This window comes from Myxine glutinosa, chromosome 14, assembly GCF_964187855.1.
Source record: "Myxine glutinosa chromosome 14, kmMyxGlut1.1, whole genome shotgun sequence".
Lineage (NCBI taxonomy): Eukaryota > Metazoa > Chordata > Myxini > Myxiniformes > Myxinidae > Myxine > Myxine glutinosa.
The window spans coordinates 9,823,187-9,842,032 of record NC_136274.1 but is presented as its reverse complement, the minus strand read 5'-3'; the positions used below and the strand labels follow the sequence as shown (position 1 = coordinate 9,842,032).

Genomic DNA, 18,846 nt, shown 5'->3' with positions numbered 1-18,846 from the left:
CGCAATTAATGATCCCTTAACAGTTCTTTATGAAACCACCAAATAAAGCAGCCACCACAAACAGAATTTGCCCCACACCCGAGACCAAGTGGATTTGAAAGAGAAATAGCATGAGGAGACATATAGAAGAAGCAATCAGAGTAACTTGTACGTAATAAAGAAACCTTTTACCCTCTATCAGCATGTGCACCCACGAAACTAACGAAAGGAGTTCATTAATTGTGTCTTATCTGGGCCCACCAGACACGCCACGAGAGATAGACAACATTTTGAGGCGAACAAGACAGAAGTACCCTGGCTGTGCCTGCGACGACACAGCAGGAGCTGATGCAAAGAGCCAAGGGAGCGTCTTTGCTGTACATGGCACGCAGCGCGAGGCTCATGAGATGGGGGAGAGGCGTGGCTGGATGGGAGGGGATGTGGCTTGGCCAGCAGTCTGAGAGACCCAAAGCGCAGTCATCTCTGAGGTTCGTTCTAGCAACTCCTCTTCTCCCCCCACCCCCTGCTTCATGGGCTTTTATTCCTCCAGCCCCTACCACTTGCTGTGACATCCCGCACTCCTCACTGCTCACTCATCATTCACACCAATCATCCTGCGGGGCAGAGCGACCCCGCCACGACCGTCCACCCCGAAGCCACCGAAACTTTCACCCCAAAGCAGGGTGAAATGCAACAATAGACATAATGTCAAATAACAGAGGGCAGAAATGTAGGAATGAGGTCAAAAGCGTTGATAATTTTAGACACACACGAGGAGGGGCTGACGATGTCTTACTCTACATTTAATCGACGCATATCTAATATCACAATTAATTACTTTATGCTTATGCTGAATATTAACTTTAAGGAAATAACTGCCCTATTTTATGCATTATGAATCTTACTATAATTCACCAAATGTCTGTCCGTCTGTTCGGAGGTACCGCAAAACGGCTCAACCGATCAAAACGATATTTTGGGTGGATAATCCTGGGATCTCCAGGAGTAAAATAGGCTATTTAGTTTTCCCAATTTCAGCTTCGGTCTCGAGTATTCTCAGGTTTGGACTCCCGCATAACATTCGCATTTGCATAATGTTCATTGTGACGATGTTCTCATTGTGACGATGTATGTGTTCACGGTAGTGTTTGACGTGACGGAGTGAACGTAATTTCGTAATGTTTTTCGTTTCGTAATCCTTTAATGAACGTTTAATGTTTAATGAACGTTTAATGTTTAATGAACGTTTAATGCCCTTCGATGTCCGGGGCCGCACGCGCGCTACACTGGACGGGCCAGCGTGTACCTTGCCCTTCGCCGTCAGGCTCGGGTAAACCGCTGAGCCTCATCCGTGATGGGGAATGGGGCTTGAGACAGTGTCCTTCATTAAAAGTATAATAAACGCTGTCTCCATCGATCTTGCCAAGGCCGTAACAGCTATCGGCTCAAAATCCTTTTAACTGTTGATTTGGTGCAGTTACACGTATCGGGAATTTGGTACACGTATCGGGAGTACATACGACATAGCGATTGTGAACACTATTGTCGATCACGATTCACGATCACGATCGTCACGATCATCGTGTATCGATCACGATTTGAAACACGATGGAATAATATTTAGTTATTTACCGATATGAACAGTGAGTGATGTGGCTTTTATTGAAATTCTAAAGATACTATTTAGATTTTGATGATTTGCGTGTGATATGATTCATCGGATGTTTATATGAATCGTTTAAAATTAAAATAAAAACCTTCAATTTATGATATTTTGCCTTTTCATTTGGGCTTCCCAATTGGAGCCCCGCCCATAGGGCGGGTACCGTTGCTAGTAATGATAACATCTCCTTAGCAGCAGATAGAAGGCAAGAGATGAAATAGATACTGGCTTCCTGGCATTTTGGCACACGAGATAACAATATTACAGAGATCTTGAGCTTTAACCTTAATCAGTAAACAGGAAATAGCAGGATGTACTTTAGGCGTTGTTTGTTGGCTTCAGCATATAAGGAAGGAATGATTTGATTTAATACTTACACGCAAACTTGGCACCAACTTGCAGCAACCCTCCCAAATATATTTTCGGTCTTCATCGTTCACTTCTTCATTCCAGTTTCCAAGCTGCAGGATTCCTCCCAAGGCTACGACCCCAGTGCTCCTGGCCCAACAAAGTGGGAAAAATAATTAAAGCAAACTTTGTTTGATTGACCAAAAGTTTCCACCTTGGATCAAATGTGCATTTGATGCTCAGACGAAGCTCCCATTCACTCGTAGATGAGCTTGCTTATCTGTTTGTGTGTCAGTTTGATTGTCTGTCTGTTTGTTTGTCTCCCTGTCTGTCTGTTTGTGTGTTTGTCTGTTTGTGTGTTTGTTTGTCTGCCTGACTCTGTTTGTCTGTCTGTGTGTCTGTTTGTTTGTTTGTCTGTCTGTCTGTCTGTTTGTGTGTCTGTCTGTTTGTTTGTTTGTTTGTCTGTTTGTCTGTTCATTTGTATGTATGTTAGTCTGTTTGTTTGTATGTCTGTTTGTCTGTCAGTCTGTCTTTTTATTTGTTTGTCTGTTTGTCTGTTTATTTGTGTGTCAGTCTGTTTGTCTGTCTCTTTGCCTGCTTGTCTGTCTCTTTGTTTGTTTGTCTGTTTGTCTGTTTGTTTGTCTGTTTGGCTGTTTGTTTGTTTGTCTGTTTGTCTATTTGTCTGTTTGTTTGTCTGTCTTTGCTTGTTTGTCTGTTTGTCTGTTTGTTTGTTTGTCTGTTTGTTTGTCTGTCTTTGCTTGTTTGTATGTTTGCGTGTCTGTTTTTTGTCTGTTTGACTGTCTCTTTGTCTGTTTGTTTGTCTGTTTGTCTGTCTGCCTGTTCGTTTGCCTGTCTGCTTGTATGTTTGTGTGTCTGTTTGTTTGTCTGTTTGTTTGTCTGTTTGTCTGTTTGTTTGTCTGTCTATTTGTCTGTTTGCTTGTCTGTCTTTATTTGTTTGTCTGTTTGTGTGTCTGTTTTTTGTCTGTTTGACTGTCCCCTTGTCTGTTTGTTTGTTTGTCTGTTTTTGTGTCTGTTTGTGTGTCTGTCTGTCTCTTTGTCTGTTTGTCTGATTGTTTGTCCATTTGTGTGTCTGTTTGTGTGTCTGTCTGTCTGTCTTTTTATTTGTTTGTATGTTTGCTTGTCTGTTTGTCTCTGTCTGTTTGTGTGTCTGTCTGTCTCTTTGTTTGTTTGTCTGTTTGTTTGTCTGTTTGTGTGTCTGTCTATCTCTCTGTCAGTCAGTTGTTTTTTTTTGTCTGTTTGTCTGTTTGCTTGTCTGTTTGTGTGTCAGTTTGTTTGTCTGTTTGTCTGTTTGGCTGTTTCTTTGTCTGTTTTTTTGTTGTCTGTCTGTCTGTTTGTCTCTTTGCTTGTCTGTTTATGTGTCAGTTTGTGTGTCAGTTTGTGTGTCAGTTTGTTTGTCTGTTTGTCTGTCTGTTTGTCTGTCTGTTTGTCTCTCTGTTTGTCTGTTTGTCTGTCTGTCTGTTTGTCTGGTTGACTGTTTGTCTGTTTGTCTGTTTGTCTGTTTCTTTGTTTGTCTGTCTGTTTGTCTCTTTGTTTGTCTGTTTGGCTGTTTGGCTGTTTGTTTGGCTGTTTGTGTGTCTGTTTGTTTTTCTGTTTGTCTGTTTATTTGTCTGTTTGGCTGTTTGTTTGTCTGTTTGGCTGTTTGTTTGTTTGTCTGTTTGTTTGTTTATTTGTTTGTCTGTTTCTTTGTTTGTTTGTCTGTCTGTTTGTTTGCCTGTCTGTTTGTCTGTTTGTTGGTTTGTTTGTCTGTTTGTCTCTTTGTTTGTCTGGACCTCAAAAAAACGTGAAATGTGAACACGATGTTTTTAAAGATTTATAAACACACTGGCAAGGTAACTGTGCTATGCAAAGGTGGAGCCAAAAATGTCCAAAAAAAATTGCTTTTAGAAATTTTATGAAAACTCTCAACCACTTTTGGACATGTGTAGGAACCCCCAAAACTGCAAAGAAAATTTGGTGGGGCTGGCCCCAAAACTGTGGGAATAATACTGTCGTGTGATTCCCTCCCAGTTAACACCAGGATGGTCACAGATGGCCAATAGCGAGCTTTTAACTCCGAAGGCGATGATCAAATGTGGATTTTACTATATACGGGTGGGAGAAAGAAAGAATAAGAGGAAGCTGAAGTGCTTACCTGTGGTCCCGCCGCAGTCTTCAAACCTGCGGAAAATAAACTCACACAAACCGGATTTAAAATGTACAAAAATAAACAGGCTTATTTTACGGAATGCCGGTAACAAGAAAAACGCGACGATAAAACTAATTTCCCTATATGGAGCGCTCCCTCACCAGACTTATAAACACAGACGAAGGGAAATATGAAAATAAAATAAAAACGTGTGGTTTAATTGTGCACTTATCTCTGATCAGCTCGTGTGGTCTCGTCGGGAATCGACAAGGCCCCGTGTGCCCAGTCCGGACCCGGTGGTGTTCTTGGTGGGAAGAAGGCCACAGTCCGCTTGCTCGCGCCCTGCTAGGCCTCGCCAGGCGTCTCGCTCACCCCTGGCCTCGTCACACTGCAGCGGCAAGCCACGCCCGTCCATGCATGGTCCGCTAGGAGAACCGCAGTTCCCGGGCTGCGGGCTCTTCCAGTTGCCTCTGCACGTCTCCCGGTGGCGTCTTCAACATGGTGTTCCAAGCACAAGAGCGCGAGTGAGAAGAACAAGGGACAAGAGCAACAATGGAGCAAGAGAGAGGAAGGCAAGAGCAAAGGCAAGGTGCAAAGGGCAAGAAAGTAGGGCAAGAGAAAAAATGTCGGTCCGAGCGTTTTTTTAACATCGGGTCGTGACGTCATCAGCGCTTCTCCACCAATCAGCGCGCAGGCCACCACTGCCTCCTCAGCTCTCCACCAATCAGCGCGTCGCTTCCTGCTCGCCCTTCTTTCACCAATCGATGAGTGCCTTCTTGCTCCTCCCTGGCCAATCAGCAAGTCCCTTCTTACCCCGGCCTTCCTGTTGGTCAACTCCGGCCCAATCACTGTCCTTCTTGGCATGGCTCTCGGCCTGCCCGAGTGATGTGTGCCTGACTGCCTGCCAGGTGGAATTGTCAGGCCCAGTGCCCGACGCCTGGCTTCCGGTTGATTGTATTGTTATGTATGGTTTAATTAATGGGCATTTCCTCACTAGTGTCTATGGTGCGGTGCCAAAAAGGACAAAGGATGTAAATCACATAGGGTACGACGTACAGGGATAATTTATCCTCATGCCATAAACTAGTTAACATGCCCCGCCCCCTCATGACGGGAACAGATGTACACTTACCCGACATTCGGCTAAACAGAAATTACATGGTGATGGTTCTTACCCGACATCCGGAGCATGATACCTATACAAATCTACCTGACTCTACATATCACTGCCTACCCTACAGACATAACAACACTATGAAAAATCAGTGTACCTTTAATGATGTAGCTGATAACAATGGCGATGGTTTACTGAACCAGCGAATGTTTCCACAAGCAGAAAATGGCCAAACTGCGAATGCCGAACCCGTGAATGACTTTCCATGCGGAGAGAGAACGACTTCGTACAAATTGTATTGATCATAATTGTATTGCGGAATTTATGAAACCTCCTACCCACCTTAGGACACCCGTTGGGACCTCAAAAGGTCCCACAGAAAGTTTGGCGGGTCCAGCCCCAAAACTGAGGGAGTAGTTTGGGGATGGACGGACAGACAGACAAACAAACTTCTTCATTTATATAAATGTATCAAATTTAATTATTCATTAAAATCCTACCCTGGAAGGATGTAAGGGGCGTTGTAAAGACCTTTCTGTTCATCGTGTGTCGAGTAGAAATGTTTCAGCCAAGGAGCATAAACCTGGAATAATAATAAAAAATAAACAACTTTCAATAATCATGCCTTCATCACTTCCAGTAATAATCATTCCTCCATCACTTCCAATAATAATCATGCCTTGATCACTTCCAGTAATAATCATGCCTCCATCACTCCCAGTAATTAATCATTCCTCCATCACTTCCAGTAATAATCATGCCGTGATCATTTCCAGTTTTTAATCATGCCTCAATCACTTCCAGTAATAATCATTCCTCAATCACTCCCAGTAATTAATCATTCCTCCATCACTTCCAGTAATAATCATGCCTTGATCACTTCCAGTAATAATTATCATTCCTCCATCACTTCCAGTAATATAATCATTCCTCAATCACTCCCAGTAATAATCACTCCTCCATCACTTCCAGTAATAATCATGCCTTGATCATTTCCAGTTTTTAATCATGCCTCCATCACTTCCAGTAATAATCATTCCTCCATCACTTCCAGTAATAATCATGCCTTCATCACTTCCAGTAATAATCATGCCTTGATCATTTCCAGTAATAATCATGCCTTCATCACTTCCAGTAATAATCATGCCTTGATCATTTCCAGTAATAATCATGCCTTGATCATTTCCAGTAATAATCATTCCTCCATCACTTCCAGTAATAATCATGCCTTCATCACTTCCAGTAATAATCATGCCTTGATCATTTCCAGTAATAATCATGCCTTCATCACTTCCAGTAATAATCATGCCTTCATCACTTCCAGTAATAATCATTCCTCCATCACTTCCAGTAATAATCATGCCTTGATCACTTCCAGTAATAATCATTCCTCCATCACTTCCAGTAATAATCATTCCTCCATCACTTCCAGTAATAATCATTCCTCCATCACTTCCAGTAATAATCACTCCTCCATCACTTCCAGTAATAATCATTCCTTCATCACTTCCAGTAATAATCATTCCTCCATCACTTCCAGTAATAATCATGCCTTCATCACTTCCAGTAATAATCATGCCTTCATCACTTCCAGTAATATAATCATTCCTCCATCACTTCCAGTAATAATCATTCCTCCATCACTTCCAGTAATAATCATTCCTCCATCACTTCCAGTAATAATCATTCCTCCATCACTTCCAGTAATAATCATTCCTCCATCACTTCCAGTAATATAATCATTCCTCCATCACTTCCAGTAATAATCATTCCTCCATCACTTCCAGTAATAATCATTCCTCCATCACTTCCAGTAATAATCACTCCTCCATCACTTCCAGTAATAATCACTCCTCCATCACTTCCAGTAATAATCACTCCTCCATCACTTCCAGTAATAATCATTCCTCCATCACTTCCAGTAATAATCATTCCTCCATCACTTCCAGTAATAATCATTCCTCCATCACTTCCAGTAATAATCACTCCTCCATCACTTCCAGTAATAATCATTCCTCCATCACTTCCAGTAATAATCATTCCTCCATCACTTCCAGTAATAATCATTCCTCCATCACTTCCAGTAATAATCACTCCTCCATCACTTCCAGTAATAATCACTCCTCCATCACTTCCAGTAATAATCATTCCTCCATCACTTCCAGTAATAATCATTCCTCCATCACTTCCAGTAATAATCATTCCTCCATCACTTCCAGTAATAATCATTCCTCCATCACTTCCAGTAATAATCACTCCTCCATCACTTCCAGTAATTAATCATTCCTCCATCACTTCCAGTAATAATCATTCCTCCATCACTTCCAGTAATAATCATTCCTCCATCACTTCCAGTAATAATCATTCCTCCATCACTTCCAGTAATAATCATTCCTCCATCACTTCCAGTAATAATCATTCCTCCATCACTTCCAGTAATAATCATTCCTCCATCACTTCCAGTAATAATCATGCCTTGATCACTTCCAGTAATAATCATTCCTCCATCACTTCCAGTAATAATCATGCCTTGATCACTTCCAGTAATAATCATTCCTCCATCACTTCCAGTAATAATCATGCCTTGATCACTTCCAGTAATAATCATGCCTCCATCACTTCCAGTAATAATCATGCCTTGATCACTTCCAGTAATAATCATGCCTCCATCACTTCCAGTAATAATCATTCCTCCATCACTTCCAGGAATAATCATGCCTTGATCACTTCCAGTAATAATCATGCCTCCATCACTTCCAGTAATAATCATGCCTCCATCACTTCCAGTAATAATCATGCCTTGATCACTTCCAGTAATAATCATGCCTTGATCACTTCCAGTAATAATCATTCCTCCATCACTTCCAGTAATAATCATGCCTTGATCATTTCCACTAATAATCATGCCTTGATCACTTCCAGTAATAATCATGCCTCGATCACTTCCAGTAATAATCATGCCTCGATCACTTCCAGTAATAATCATTCCTCCGTCACTTCCAGTAATAATCATGCCTTGATCACTTCCACTAATAATCATGCCTTGATCACTTCCACTAATAATCATGCCACAATCACTTCCAGTAATAATCATGCCTCGATCACTTCCACTAACAATCATGCCACAATCACTTCCAGTAATAATCATGCCTCGATCACTTCCAGTAATAATCATTCCTCCATCACTTACAGTAATAATCATGCCTTGATCACTTCCACTAATAATCATGCCTTGATCACTTCCAGTAATAATCATTCCTCCATCACTTCCAGTAATAATCATTCCTCCATCACTTCCAGTAATAATCATTCCTCCATCACTTCCAGTAATAATCATTCCTTGATCACTTCCAGTAATAATCATTCCTCCATCACTTCCAGTAATAATCATGCCTTGATCACTTCCACTAATAATCATGCCTTGATCACTTCCAGTAATAATCATGCCTCGATCACTTCCAGTAATAATCATGCCTTGATCACTTCCACTAAGAATCATTCCTCCATCACTTCCAGTAATAATCATTCCTCCATCACTTCCAGTAATAATCATTCCTCCATCACTTCCAGTAATAATCATGCCTTGATCACTTCCACTAATAATCATGCCTTGATCACTTCCAGTAATAATCATGCCTCGATCACTTCCAGTAATAATCATGCCTCGATCACTTCCAGTAATAATCATGCCTTGATCACTTCCACTAAGAATCATTCCTCCATCACTTCCAGTAATAATCATTCCTCCATCACTTCCAGTAATTAATCATTCCTCCATCACTTCCAGTAATAATCATTCCTCCATCACTTCCAGTAATAATCATTCCTCCATCACTTCCAGTAATAATCATGCCTTGATCACTTCCAGTAATAATCATTCCTCCATCACTTCCAGTAATAATCATTCCTCCATCACTTCCAGTAATAATCATTCCTCCATCACTTCCAGTAATAATCATGCCTTGATCACTTCCACTAATAATCATGCCTTGATCACTTCCACTAATAATCATGCCTTCATCACTTCCACTAATAATCATTCCTCCATCACTTCCAGTAATAATCATTCCTCCATCACTTCCACTAATAATCATGCCACAATCACTTCCAGTAATAATCATGCCTCGATCACTTCCAGTAATAATCATTCCTCAATCACTCCCAGTAATAATCATGCCTTGATCATTTCCAGTTTTTAATCATGCCTCAATCACTTCCAGTAATAATCATTCCTCAATCACTCCCAGTAATAATCATGCCTTGATCATTTCCAGTTTTTAATCATGCCTCAATCACTTCCAGTAATAATCATGCCTCGATCACTTCCAGTAATAATCATTCCTCCATCACTTCCAGTAATAATCATTCCTCAATCACTCCCAGTAATAATCATTCCTCCATCACTTCCAGTAATAATCATGCCTCGATCACTTCCAGTAATAATCATTCCTCCATCACTTCCAGTAATAATCATGCCTCGATCACTTCCAGTAATAATCATGCCTCGATCACTTCCAGTAATAATCATGCCTCGATCACTTCCAGTAATAATCATGCCTCGATCACTTCCAGTAATAATCATTCCACCATCACTTCCAGTAATAATCATGCCTCGATCACTTCCAGTAATAATCATGCCTCGATCACTTCCAGTAATAATCATGCCTCGATCACTTCCAGTAATAATCATGCCTCGATCACTTCCAGTAATAATCATTCCTCCATCACTTCCAGAAATAATCATTCCTCAATCACTCCCAGTAATAATCATTCCTCCATCACTTCCAGTAATAATCATGCCTCGATCACTTCCAGTAATAATCATTCCTCCATCACTTCCAGTAATAATCATTCCTCCATCACTTCCAGAAATAATCATTCCTCAATCACTCCCAGTAATAATCATTCCTCCATCACTTCCAGTAATAATCATTCCTCCATCACTTCCAGTAATAATCATTCCTCCATCACTCCCAGTAATAATCATTCCTCAATCACTCCCAGTAATAATCATTCCTCCATCACTTCCAGTAATAATCATTCCTCCATCACTTCCAGTAATAATCATTCCTCCATCACTTCCAGTAATAATCATTCCTCCATCACTTCCAGAAATATAATCATTCCTCAATCACTTCCAGTAATAATCATGCCTCGATCACTTCCAGTAATAATCATTCCTCCATCACTTCCAGTAATAATCATGCCTTGATCACTTCCACTAATAATCATGCCTTGATCACTTCCAGTAATAATCATTCCTCCATCACTTCCACAAATAATCATGCCTTGATCACTTCCACTAATAATCATTCCTCCATCACTTCCAGTAATAATCATGCCTTGATCACTTCCACTAATAATCATTCCTCCATCACTTCCAGTAATAATCATGCCTTGATCACTTCCAGTAATAATCATTCCTCCATCACTTCCAGTAATAATCATTCCTCGATCACTTCCAGTAATAATCATGCCTTGATCACTTCCACTAATAATCATTCCTCCATCACTTCCAGTAATAATCATGCCTTGATCCCTTCCACTAATAATCATTCCTCCATCACTTCCAGTAATAATCATTCCTCCATCACTTCCAGTAATAATCATTCCTCCATCACTTCCAGTAATAATCATTCCTCCATCACTTCCAGTAATAATCATTCCTCCATCACTTCCAGTAATAATCATTCCTCCATCACTTCCAGTAATAATCATTCCTCCATCACTTCCAGTAATAATCATGCCTTGATCACTTCCAGTAATAATTATCATTCCTCCATCACTTCCAGTAATAATCACTCCTCCATCACTTCCAGTAATAATCATTCCTCCATCACTTCCAGTAATAATCATTCCTCCATCACTTCCAGTAATAATCATTCCTCAATCACTCCCAGTAATAATCATGCCTCGATCACTTCCAGTAATAATCATGCCTTGATCACTTCCAGTTTTTAATCATGCCTCCATCACTTCCAGTAATAATCATGCCTTGATCACTTCCAGTAATAATCATTCCTCCATCACTTCCAGTAATAATCATGCCTTGATCACTTCCAGTAATAATCATTCCTCCATCACTTCCAGTAATAATCATGCCTTGATCACTTCCAGTAATAATCATGCCTCCATCACTTCCAGTAATAATCATGACTCCATCACTTCCAGTAATAATCATTCCTCCATCACTTCCAGGAATAATCATGCCTTGATCACTTCCAGTAATAATCATGCCTCCATCACTTCCAGTAATAATCATGCCTCCATCACTTCCAGTAATAATCATGCCTCCATCACTTCCAGTAATAATCATTCCTCCATCACTTCCAGTAATAATCATGCCTTGATCACTTCCACTAATAATCATGCCTTGATCACTTCCAGTAATAATCATGCCTCGATCACTTCCAGTAATAATCATGCCTCGATCACTTCAAGTAATAATCATTCCTCCGTCACTTCCAGTAATAATCATGCCTTGATCACTTCCACTAATAATCATTCCTCCATCACTTCCAGTAATAATCATGCCTTGATCACTTCCACTAATAATCATTCCTCCATCACTTCCAGTAATAATCATGCCTTGATCATTTCCAGTTTTTAATCATGCCTCAATCACTTCCAGTAATAATCATGCCTTGATCACTTCCACTAATAATCATTCCTCCATCACTTCCAGTAATAATCATGCCTTGATCACTTCCACTAATAATCATTCCTCCATCACTTCCAGTAATAATCATGCCTTGATCCCTTCCACTAATAATCATTCCTCCATCACTTCCAGTAATAATCATTCCTCCATCACTTCCAGTAATAATCATTCCTCCATCACTTCCAGTAATAATCATTCCTCCATCACTTCCAGTAATAATCATTCCTCCATCACTTCCAGTAATAATCATTCCTCCATCACTTCCAGTAATAATCATTCCTCCATCACTTCCAGTAATAATCATGCCTTGATCACTTCCAGTAATAATCATTCCTCCATCACTTCCAGTAATAATCACTCCTCCATCACTTCCAGTAATAATCATTCCTCCATCACTTCCAGTAATAATAATTATCATTCCTCCATCACTTCCAGTAATAATCATTCCTCAATCACTCCCAGTAATAATCATGCCTTGATCATTTCCAGTTTTTAATCATGCCTCAATCACTTCCAGTAATAATCATGCCTCGATCACTTCCAGTAATAATCATGCCTTGATCATTTCCAGTTTTTAATCATGCCTCAATCACTTCCAGTAATAATCATTCCTCCATCACTTCCAGTAATAATCATGCCTTGATCACTTCCAGTAATAATCATTCCTCCATCACTTCCAGTAATAATCATGCCTTGATCACTTCCAGTAATAATCATGCCTCCATCACTTCCAGTAATAATCATGACTCCATCACTTCCAGTAATAATCATTCCTCCATCACTTCCAGGAATAATCATGCCTTGATCACTTCCAGTAATAATCATGCCTCCATCACTTCCAGTAATAATCATGCCTCCATCACTTCCAGTAATAATCATGCCTCCATCACTTCCAGTAATAATCATTCCTCCATCACTTCCAGTAATAATCATGCCTTGATCACTTCCACTAATAATCATGCCTTGATCACTTCCAGTAATAATCATGCCTCGATCACTTCCAGTAATAATCATGCCTCGATCACTTCAAGTAATAATCATTCCTCCGTCACTTCCAGTAATAATCATGCCTTGATCACTTCCACTAATAATCATGCCTTGATCACTTCCACTAATAATCATGCCACAATCACTTCCAGTAATAATCATGCCTCGATCACTTCCACTAACAATCATGCCACAATCACTTCCAGTAATAATCATGCCTCGATCACTTCCAGTAATAATCATTCCTCCATCACTTCCAGTAATAATCATGCCTTGATCACTTCCACTAATAATCATGCCTCGATCACTTCCAGTAATAATCATTCCTCCATCACTTCCAGTAATAATCATTCCTTGATCACTTCCAGTAATAATCATTCCTCCATCACTTCCAGTAATAATCATGCCTCGATCACTTCCAGTAATAATCATGCCTTGATCACTTCCACTAATAATCATGCCTCGATCACTTCCAGTAATAATCATGCCTCGATCACTTCCAGTAATAAAATCATTCCTCCGTCACTTCCAGTAATAATCATGCCTTGATCACTTCCACTAATAATCATGCTGTGATCACTTCCACTAATAATCATGCCTTGATCACTTCCAGTAATAATCATGCCTTGATCACTTCCACTAATAATCATGCCTTGATCACTTCCACTAATAATCATTCCTCCATCACTTCCAGTAATAATCATTCCTCCATCACTTCCAGTAATAATCATGCCTTGATCACTTCCACTAATAATCATTTCTTGATCACTTCCAGTAATAATCATGCCTTGATCACTTCCACTAATAATCATGCCTTGATCACTTCCAGTAATAATCATACCTTGATCACTTCCACTAATAATCATTCCTCCATCACTTCCAGTAATAATCATTCCTCCATCACTTCCAGTAATAATCATGCCTTGATCACTTCCAGTAATAATCATGCCTCGATCACTTCCAGTAATAATCATGCCTTGATCACTTCCAGTAATAATCATGCCTCGATCACTTCCAGTAATAATCATGCCTCCATCACTTCCAGTAATAATCGTGCCTTGATCACTTCCACTAATAATCATTCCTCCATCACTTCCAGTAATAATCATTCCTCCGTCACTTCCAGTAATAATCATGCCTCCATCACTTCCACTAATAATCATGCCTTGATCACTTCCAGTAATAATCATGCCTTGATCACTTCCACTAATAATCATGCCTTGATCACTTCCAGTAATAATCATGCCTTGATCACTTCCACGAATAATCATGCCTTGATCACTTCCACTAATAATCATTCCTCCATCACTTCCAGTAATAATCATGCCTTGATCACTTCCACTAATAATCATGCCTTGATCACTTCCACTAATAATCATTCCTCCATCACTTCCAGTAATAATCATTCCTCCATCACTTCCAGTAATAATCATGCCTTGATCACTTCCACTAATAATCATGCCTTGATCACTTCCAGTAATAATCATGCCTTGATCACTTCCACTAATAATCATGCCTTGATCACTTCCAGTAATAATCATGCCTTGATCACTTCCACTTATAATCATGCCTTGATCACTACCACTAATAATCATGCCTTGATCACTTCCAGTAATAATCATGCCTTGATCACTTCCACTAATAATCATGCCTCGATCACTTCCACTAATAATCATGCCTTGATCACTTCCAGTAATAATCATGCCTTGATCACTTCCAGTAATAATCATGCCTTGATCACTTCCACTAATAATCATGCCTTGATCACTTCCAGTAATAATCATGCCTTGATCACTTCCACTAATAATCATGCCTTGATCACTTCCAGTAATAATCATGCCTTGATCACTTCCAGTAATAATCATTCCTCCATCACTTCCAGTAATAATCATTCCTCCATCACTTCCAGTAATAATCATTCCTCCATCACTTCCAGTAATAATCATTCCTCCATCACTTCCAGTAATAATCATTCCTCCATCACTTCCAGTAATAATCACTCCTCCATCACTTCCAGTAATAATCATTCCTTCATCACTTCCACTAATAATCATTCCTCCATCACTTCCAGTAATAATCATTCCTTCATCACTTCCAGTAATAATCATTCCTCCATCACTTCCAGTAATAATCATGCCTTCATCACTTCCAGTAATATAATCATTCCTCCATCACTTCCAGTAATAATCATTCCTCCATCACTTCCAGTAATAATCATTCCTCCATCACTTCCAGTAATAATCATTCCTCCATCACTTCCAGTAATAATCATTCCTCCATCACTTCCAGTCATATAATCATTCCTCCATCACTTCCAGTAATAATCATTCCTCCATCACTTCCAGTAATAATCATTCCTCCATCACTTCCAGTAATAATCACTCCTCCATCACTTCCAGTAATAATCACTCCTCCATCACTTCCAGTAATAATCACTCCTCCATCACTTCCAGTAATAATCATTCCTCCATCACTTCCAGTAATAATCATTCCTCCATCACTTCCAGTAATAATCATTCCTCCATCACTTCCAGTAATAATCACTCCTCCATCACTTCCAGTAATAATCATTCCTCCATCACTTCCAGTAATAATCATTCCTCCATCACTTCCAGTAATAATCATTCCTCCATCACTTCCAGTAATAATCACTCCTCCATCACTTCCAGTAATAATCACTCCTCCATCACTTCCAGTAATAATCATTCCTCCATCACTTCCAGTAATAATCATTCCTCCATCACTTCCAGTAATAATCATTCCTCCATCACTTCCAGTAATAATCATTCCTCCATCACTTCCAGTAATAATCACTCCTCCATCACTTCCAGTAATTAATCATTCCTCCATCACTTCCAGTAATAATCATTCCTCCATCACTTCCAGTAATAATCATTCCTCCATCACTTCCAGTAATAATCATTCCTCCATCACTTCCAGTAATAATCATTCCTCCATCACTTCCAGTAATAATCATTCCTCCATCACTTCCAGTAATAATCATTCCTCCATCACTTCCAGTAATAATCATGCCTTGATCACTTCCAGTAATAATCATTCCTCCATCACTTCCAGTAATAATCATGCCTTGATCACTTCCAGTAATAATCATTCCTCCATCACTTCCAGTAATAATCATGCCTTGATCACTTCCAGTAATAATCATGCCTCCATCACTTCCAGTAATAATCATGCCTTGATCACTTCCAGTAATAATCATGCCTCCATCACTTCCAGTAATAATCATTCCTCCATCACTTCCAGGAATAATCATGCCTTGATCACTTCCAGTAATAATCATGCCTCCATCACTTCCAGTAATAATCATGCCTCCATCACTTCCAGTAATAATCATGCCTTGATCACTTCCAGTAATAATCATGCCTTGATCACTTCCAGTAATAATCATTCCTCCATCACTTCCAGTAATAATCATGCCTTGATCATTTCCACTAATAATCATGCCTTGATCACTTCCAGTAATAATCATGCCTCGATCACTTCCAGTAATAATCATGCCTCGATCACTTCCAGTAATAATCATTCCTCCGTCACTTCCAGTAATAATCATGCCTTGATCACTTCCACTAATAATCATGCCTTGATCACTTCCACTAATAATCATGCCACAATCACTTCCAGTAATAATCATGCCTCGATCACTTCCACTAACAATCATGCCACAATCACTTCCAGTAATAATCATGCCTCGATCACTTCCAGTAATAATCATTCCTCCATCACTTACAGTAATAATCATGCCTTGATCACTTCCACTAATAATCATGCCTTGATCACTTCCAGTAATAATCATTCCTCCATCACTTCCAGTAATAATCATTCCTCCATCACTTCCAGTAATAATCATTCCTCCATCACTTCCAGTAATAATCATTCCTTGATCACTTCCAGTAATAATCATTCCTCCATCACTTCCAGTAATAATCATGCCTTGATCACTTCCACTAATAATCATGCCTTGATCACTTCCAGTAATAATCATGCCTCGATCACTTCCAGTAATAATCATGCCTTGATCACTTCCACTAAGAATCATTCCTCCATCACTTCCAGTAATAATCATTCCTCGATCACTTCCAGTAATAATCATTCCTCGATCACTTCCAGTAATAATCATTCCTCCATCACTTCCAGTAATAATCATTCCTCCATCACTTCCAGTAATAATCATTCCTCGATCACTTCCAGTAATAATCATTCCTCCATCACTTCCAGTAATAATCATTCCTCCATCACTTCCAGTAATAATCATGCCTTGATCACTTCCACTAATAATCATGCCTTGATCACTTCCAGTAATAATCATGCCTCGATCACTTCCAGTAATAATCATGCCTCGATCACTTCCAGTAATAATCATGCCTTGATCACTTCCACTAAGAATCATTCCTCCATCACTTCCAGTAATAATCATTCCTCCATCACTTCCAGTAATAATCATTCCTCCATCACTTCCAGTAATAATCATTCCTCCATCACTTCCAGTAATAATCATTCCTCCATCACTTCCAGTAATAATCATGCCTTGATCACTTCCAGTAATAATCATTCCTCCATCACTTCCAGTAATAATCATTCCTCCATCACTTCCAGTAATAATCATTCCTCCATCACTTCCAGTAATAATCATGCCTTGATCACTTCCACTAATAATCATGCCTTGATCACTTCCACTAATAATCATGCCTTCATCACTTCCACTAATAATCATTCCTCCATCACTTCCAGTAATAATCATTCCTCCATCACTTCCACTAATAATCATGCCACAATCACTTCCAGTAATAATCATGCCTCGATCACTTCCAGTAATAATCATTCCTCAATCACTCCCAGTAATAATCATGCCTTGATCATTTCCAGTTTTTAATCATGCCTCAATCACTTCCAGTAATAATCATTCCTCAATCACTCCCAGTAATAATCATGCCTTGATCATTTCCAGTTTTTAATCATGCCTCAATCACTTCCAGTAATAATCATGCCTCGATCACTTCCAGTAATAATCATTCCTCCATCACTTCCAGTAATAATCATTCCTCAATCACTCCCAGTAATAATCATTCCTCCATCACTTCCAGTAATAATCATGCCTCGATCACTTCCAGTAATAATCATTCCTCCATCACTTCCAGTAATAATCATGCCTCGATCACTTCCAGTAATAATCATGCCTCGATCACTTCCAGTAATAATCATGCCTCGATCACTTCCAGTAATAATCATGCCTCGATCACTTCCAGTAATAATCATTCCTCCATCACTTCCAGTAATAATCATGCCTCGATCACTTCCAGTAATAATCATGCCTCGATCACTTCCAGTAATAATCATGCCTCGATCACTTCCAGTAATAATCATGCCTCGATCACTTCCAGTAATAATCATTCCTCCATCACTTCCAGAAATAATCATTCCTCAATCACTCCCAGTAATAATCATTCCTCCATCACTTCCAGTAATAATCATGCCTCGATCACTTCCAGTAATAATCATTCCTCCATCACTTCCAGTAATAATCATTCCTCCATCACTTCCAGAAATAATCATTCCTCAATCACTCCCAGTAATAATCATTCCTCCATCACTTCCAGTAATAATCATTCCTCCATCACTTCCAGTAATAATCATTCCTCCATCACTCCCAGTAATAATCATTCCTCAATCACTCCCAGTAATAATCATTCCTCCATCACTTCCAGTAATAATCATTCCTCCATCACTTCCAGTAATAATCATTCCTCCATCACTTCCAGTAATAATCATTCCTCCATCACTTCCAGAAATATAATCATTCCTCAATCACTTCCAGTAATAATCATGCCTCGATCACTTCCAGTAATAATCATTCCTCCATCACTTCCAGTAATAATCATGCCTTGATCACTTCCACTAATAATCATGCCTTGATCACTTCCAGTAATAAT

General features: G+C 39.5%; 1 protein-coding gene across 1 annotated transcript in view; it reads right to left on the bottom strand.

Annotated features, from left to right (window-relative positions):
* Positions 1–18,846, bottom strand: part of DAO (D-amino acid oxidase) — a 95,123-nt gene that overhangs the window by 13,712 nt on the left and 62,565 nt on the right. The window contains exons 8-9 of the mRNA XM_068135158.2: positions 5,751–5,833; positions 2,020–2,140 (exon numbers count right to left, since the gene is read on the bottom strand). Coding sequence (XP_067991259.2) covers positions 2,020–2,140; positions 5,751–5,833 — 204 coding nt within the window. The remainder of the gene's footprint in view (positions 1–2,019; positions 2,141–5,750; positions 5,834–18,846) is intronic.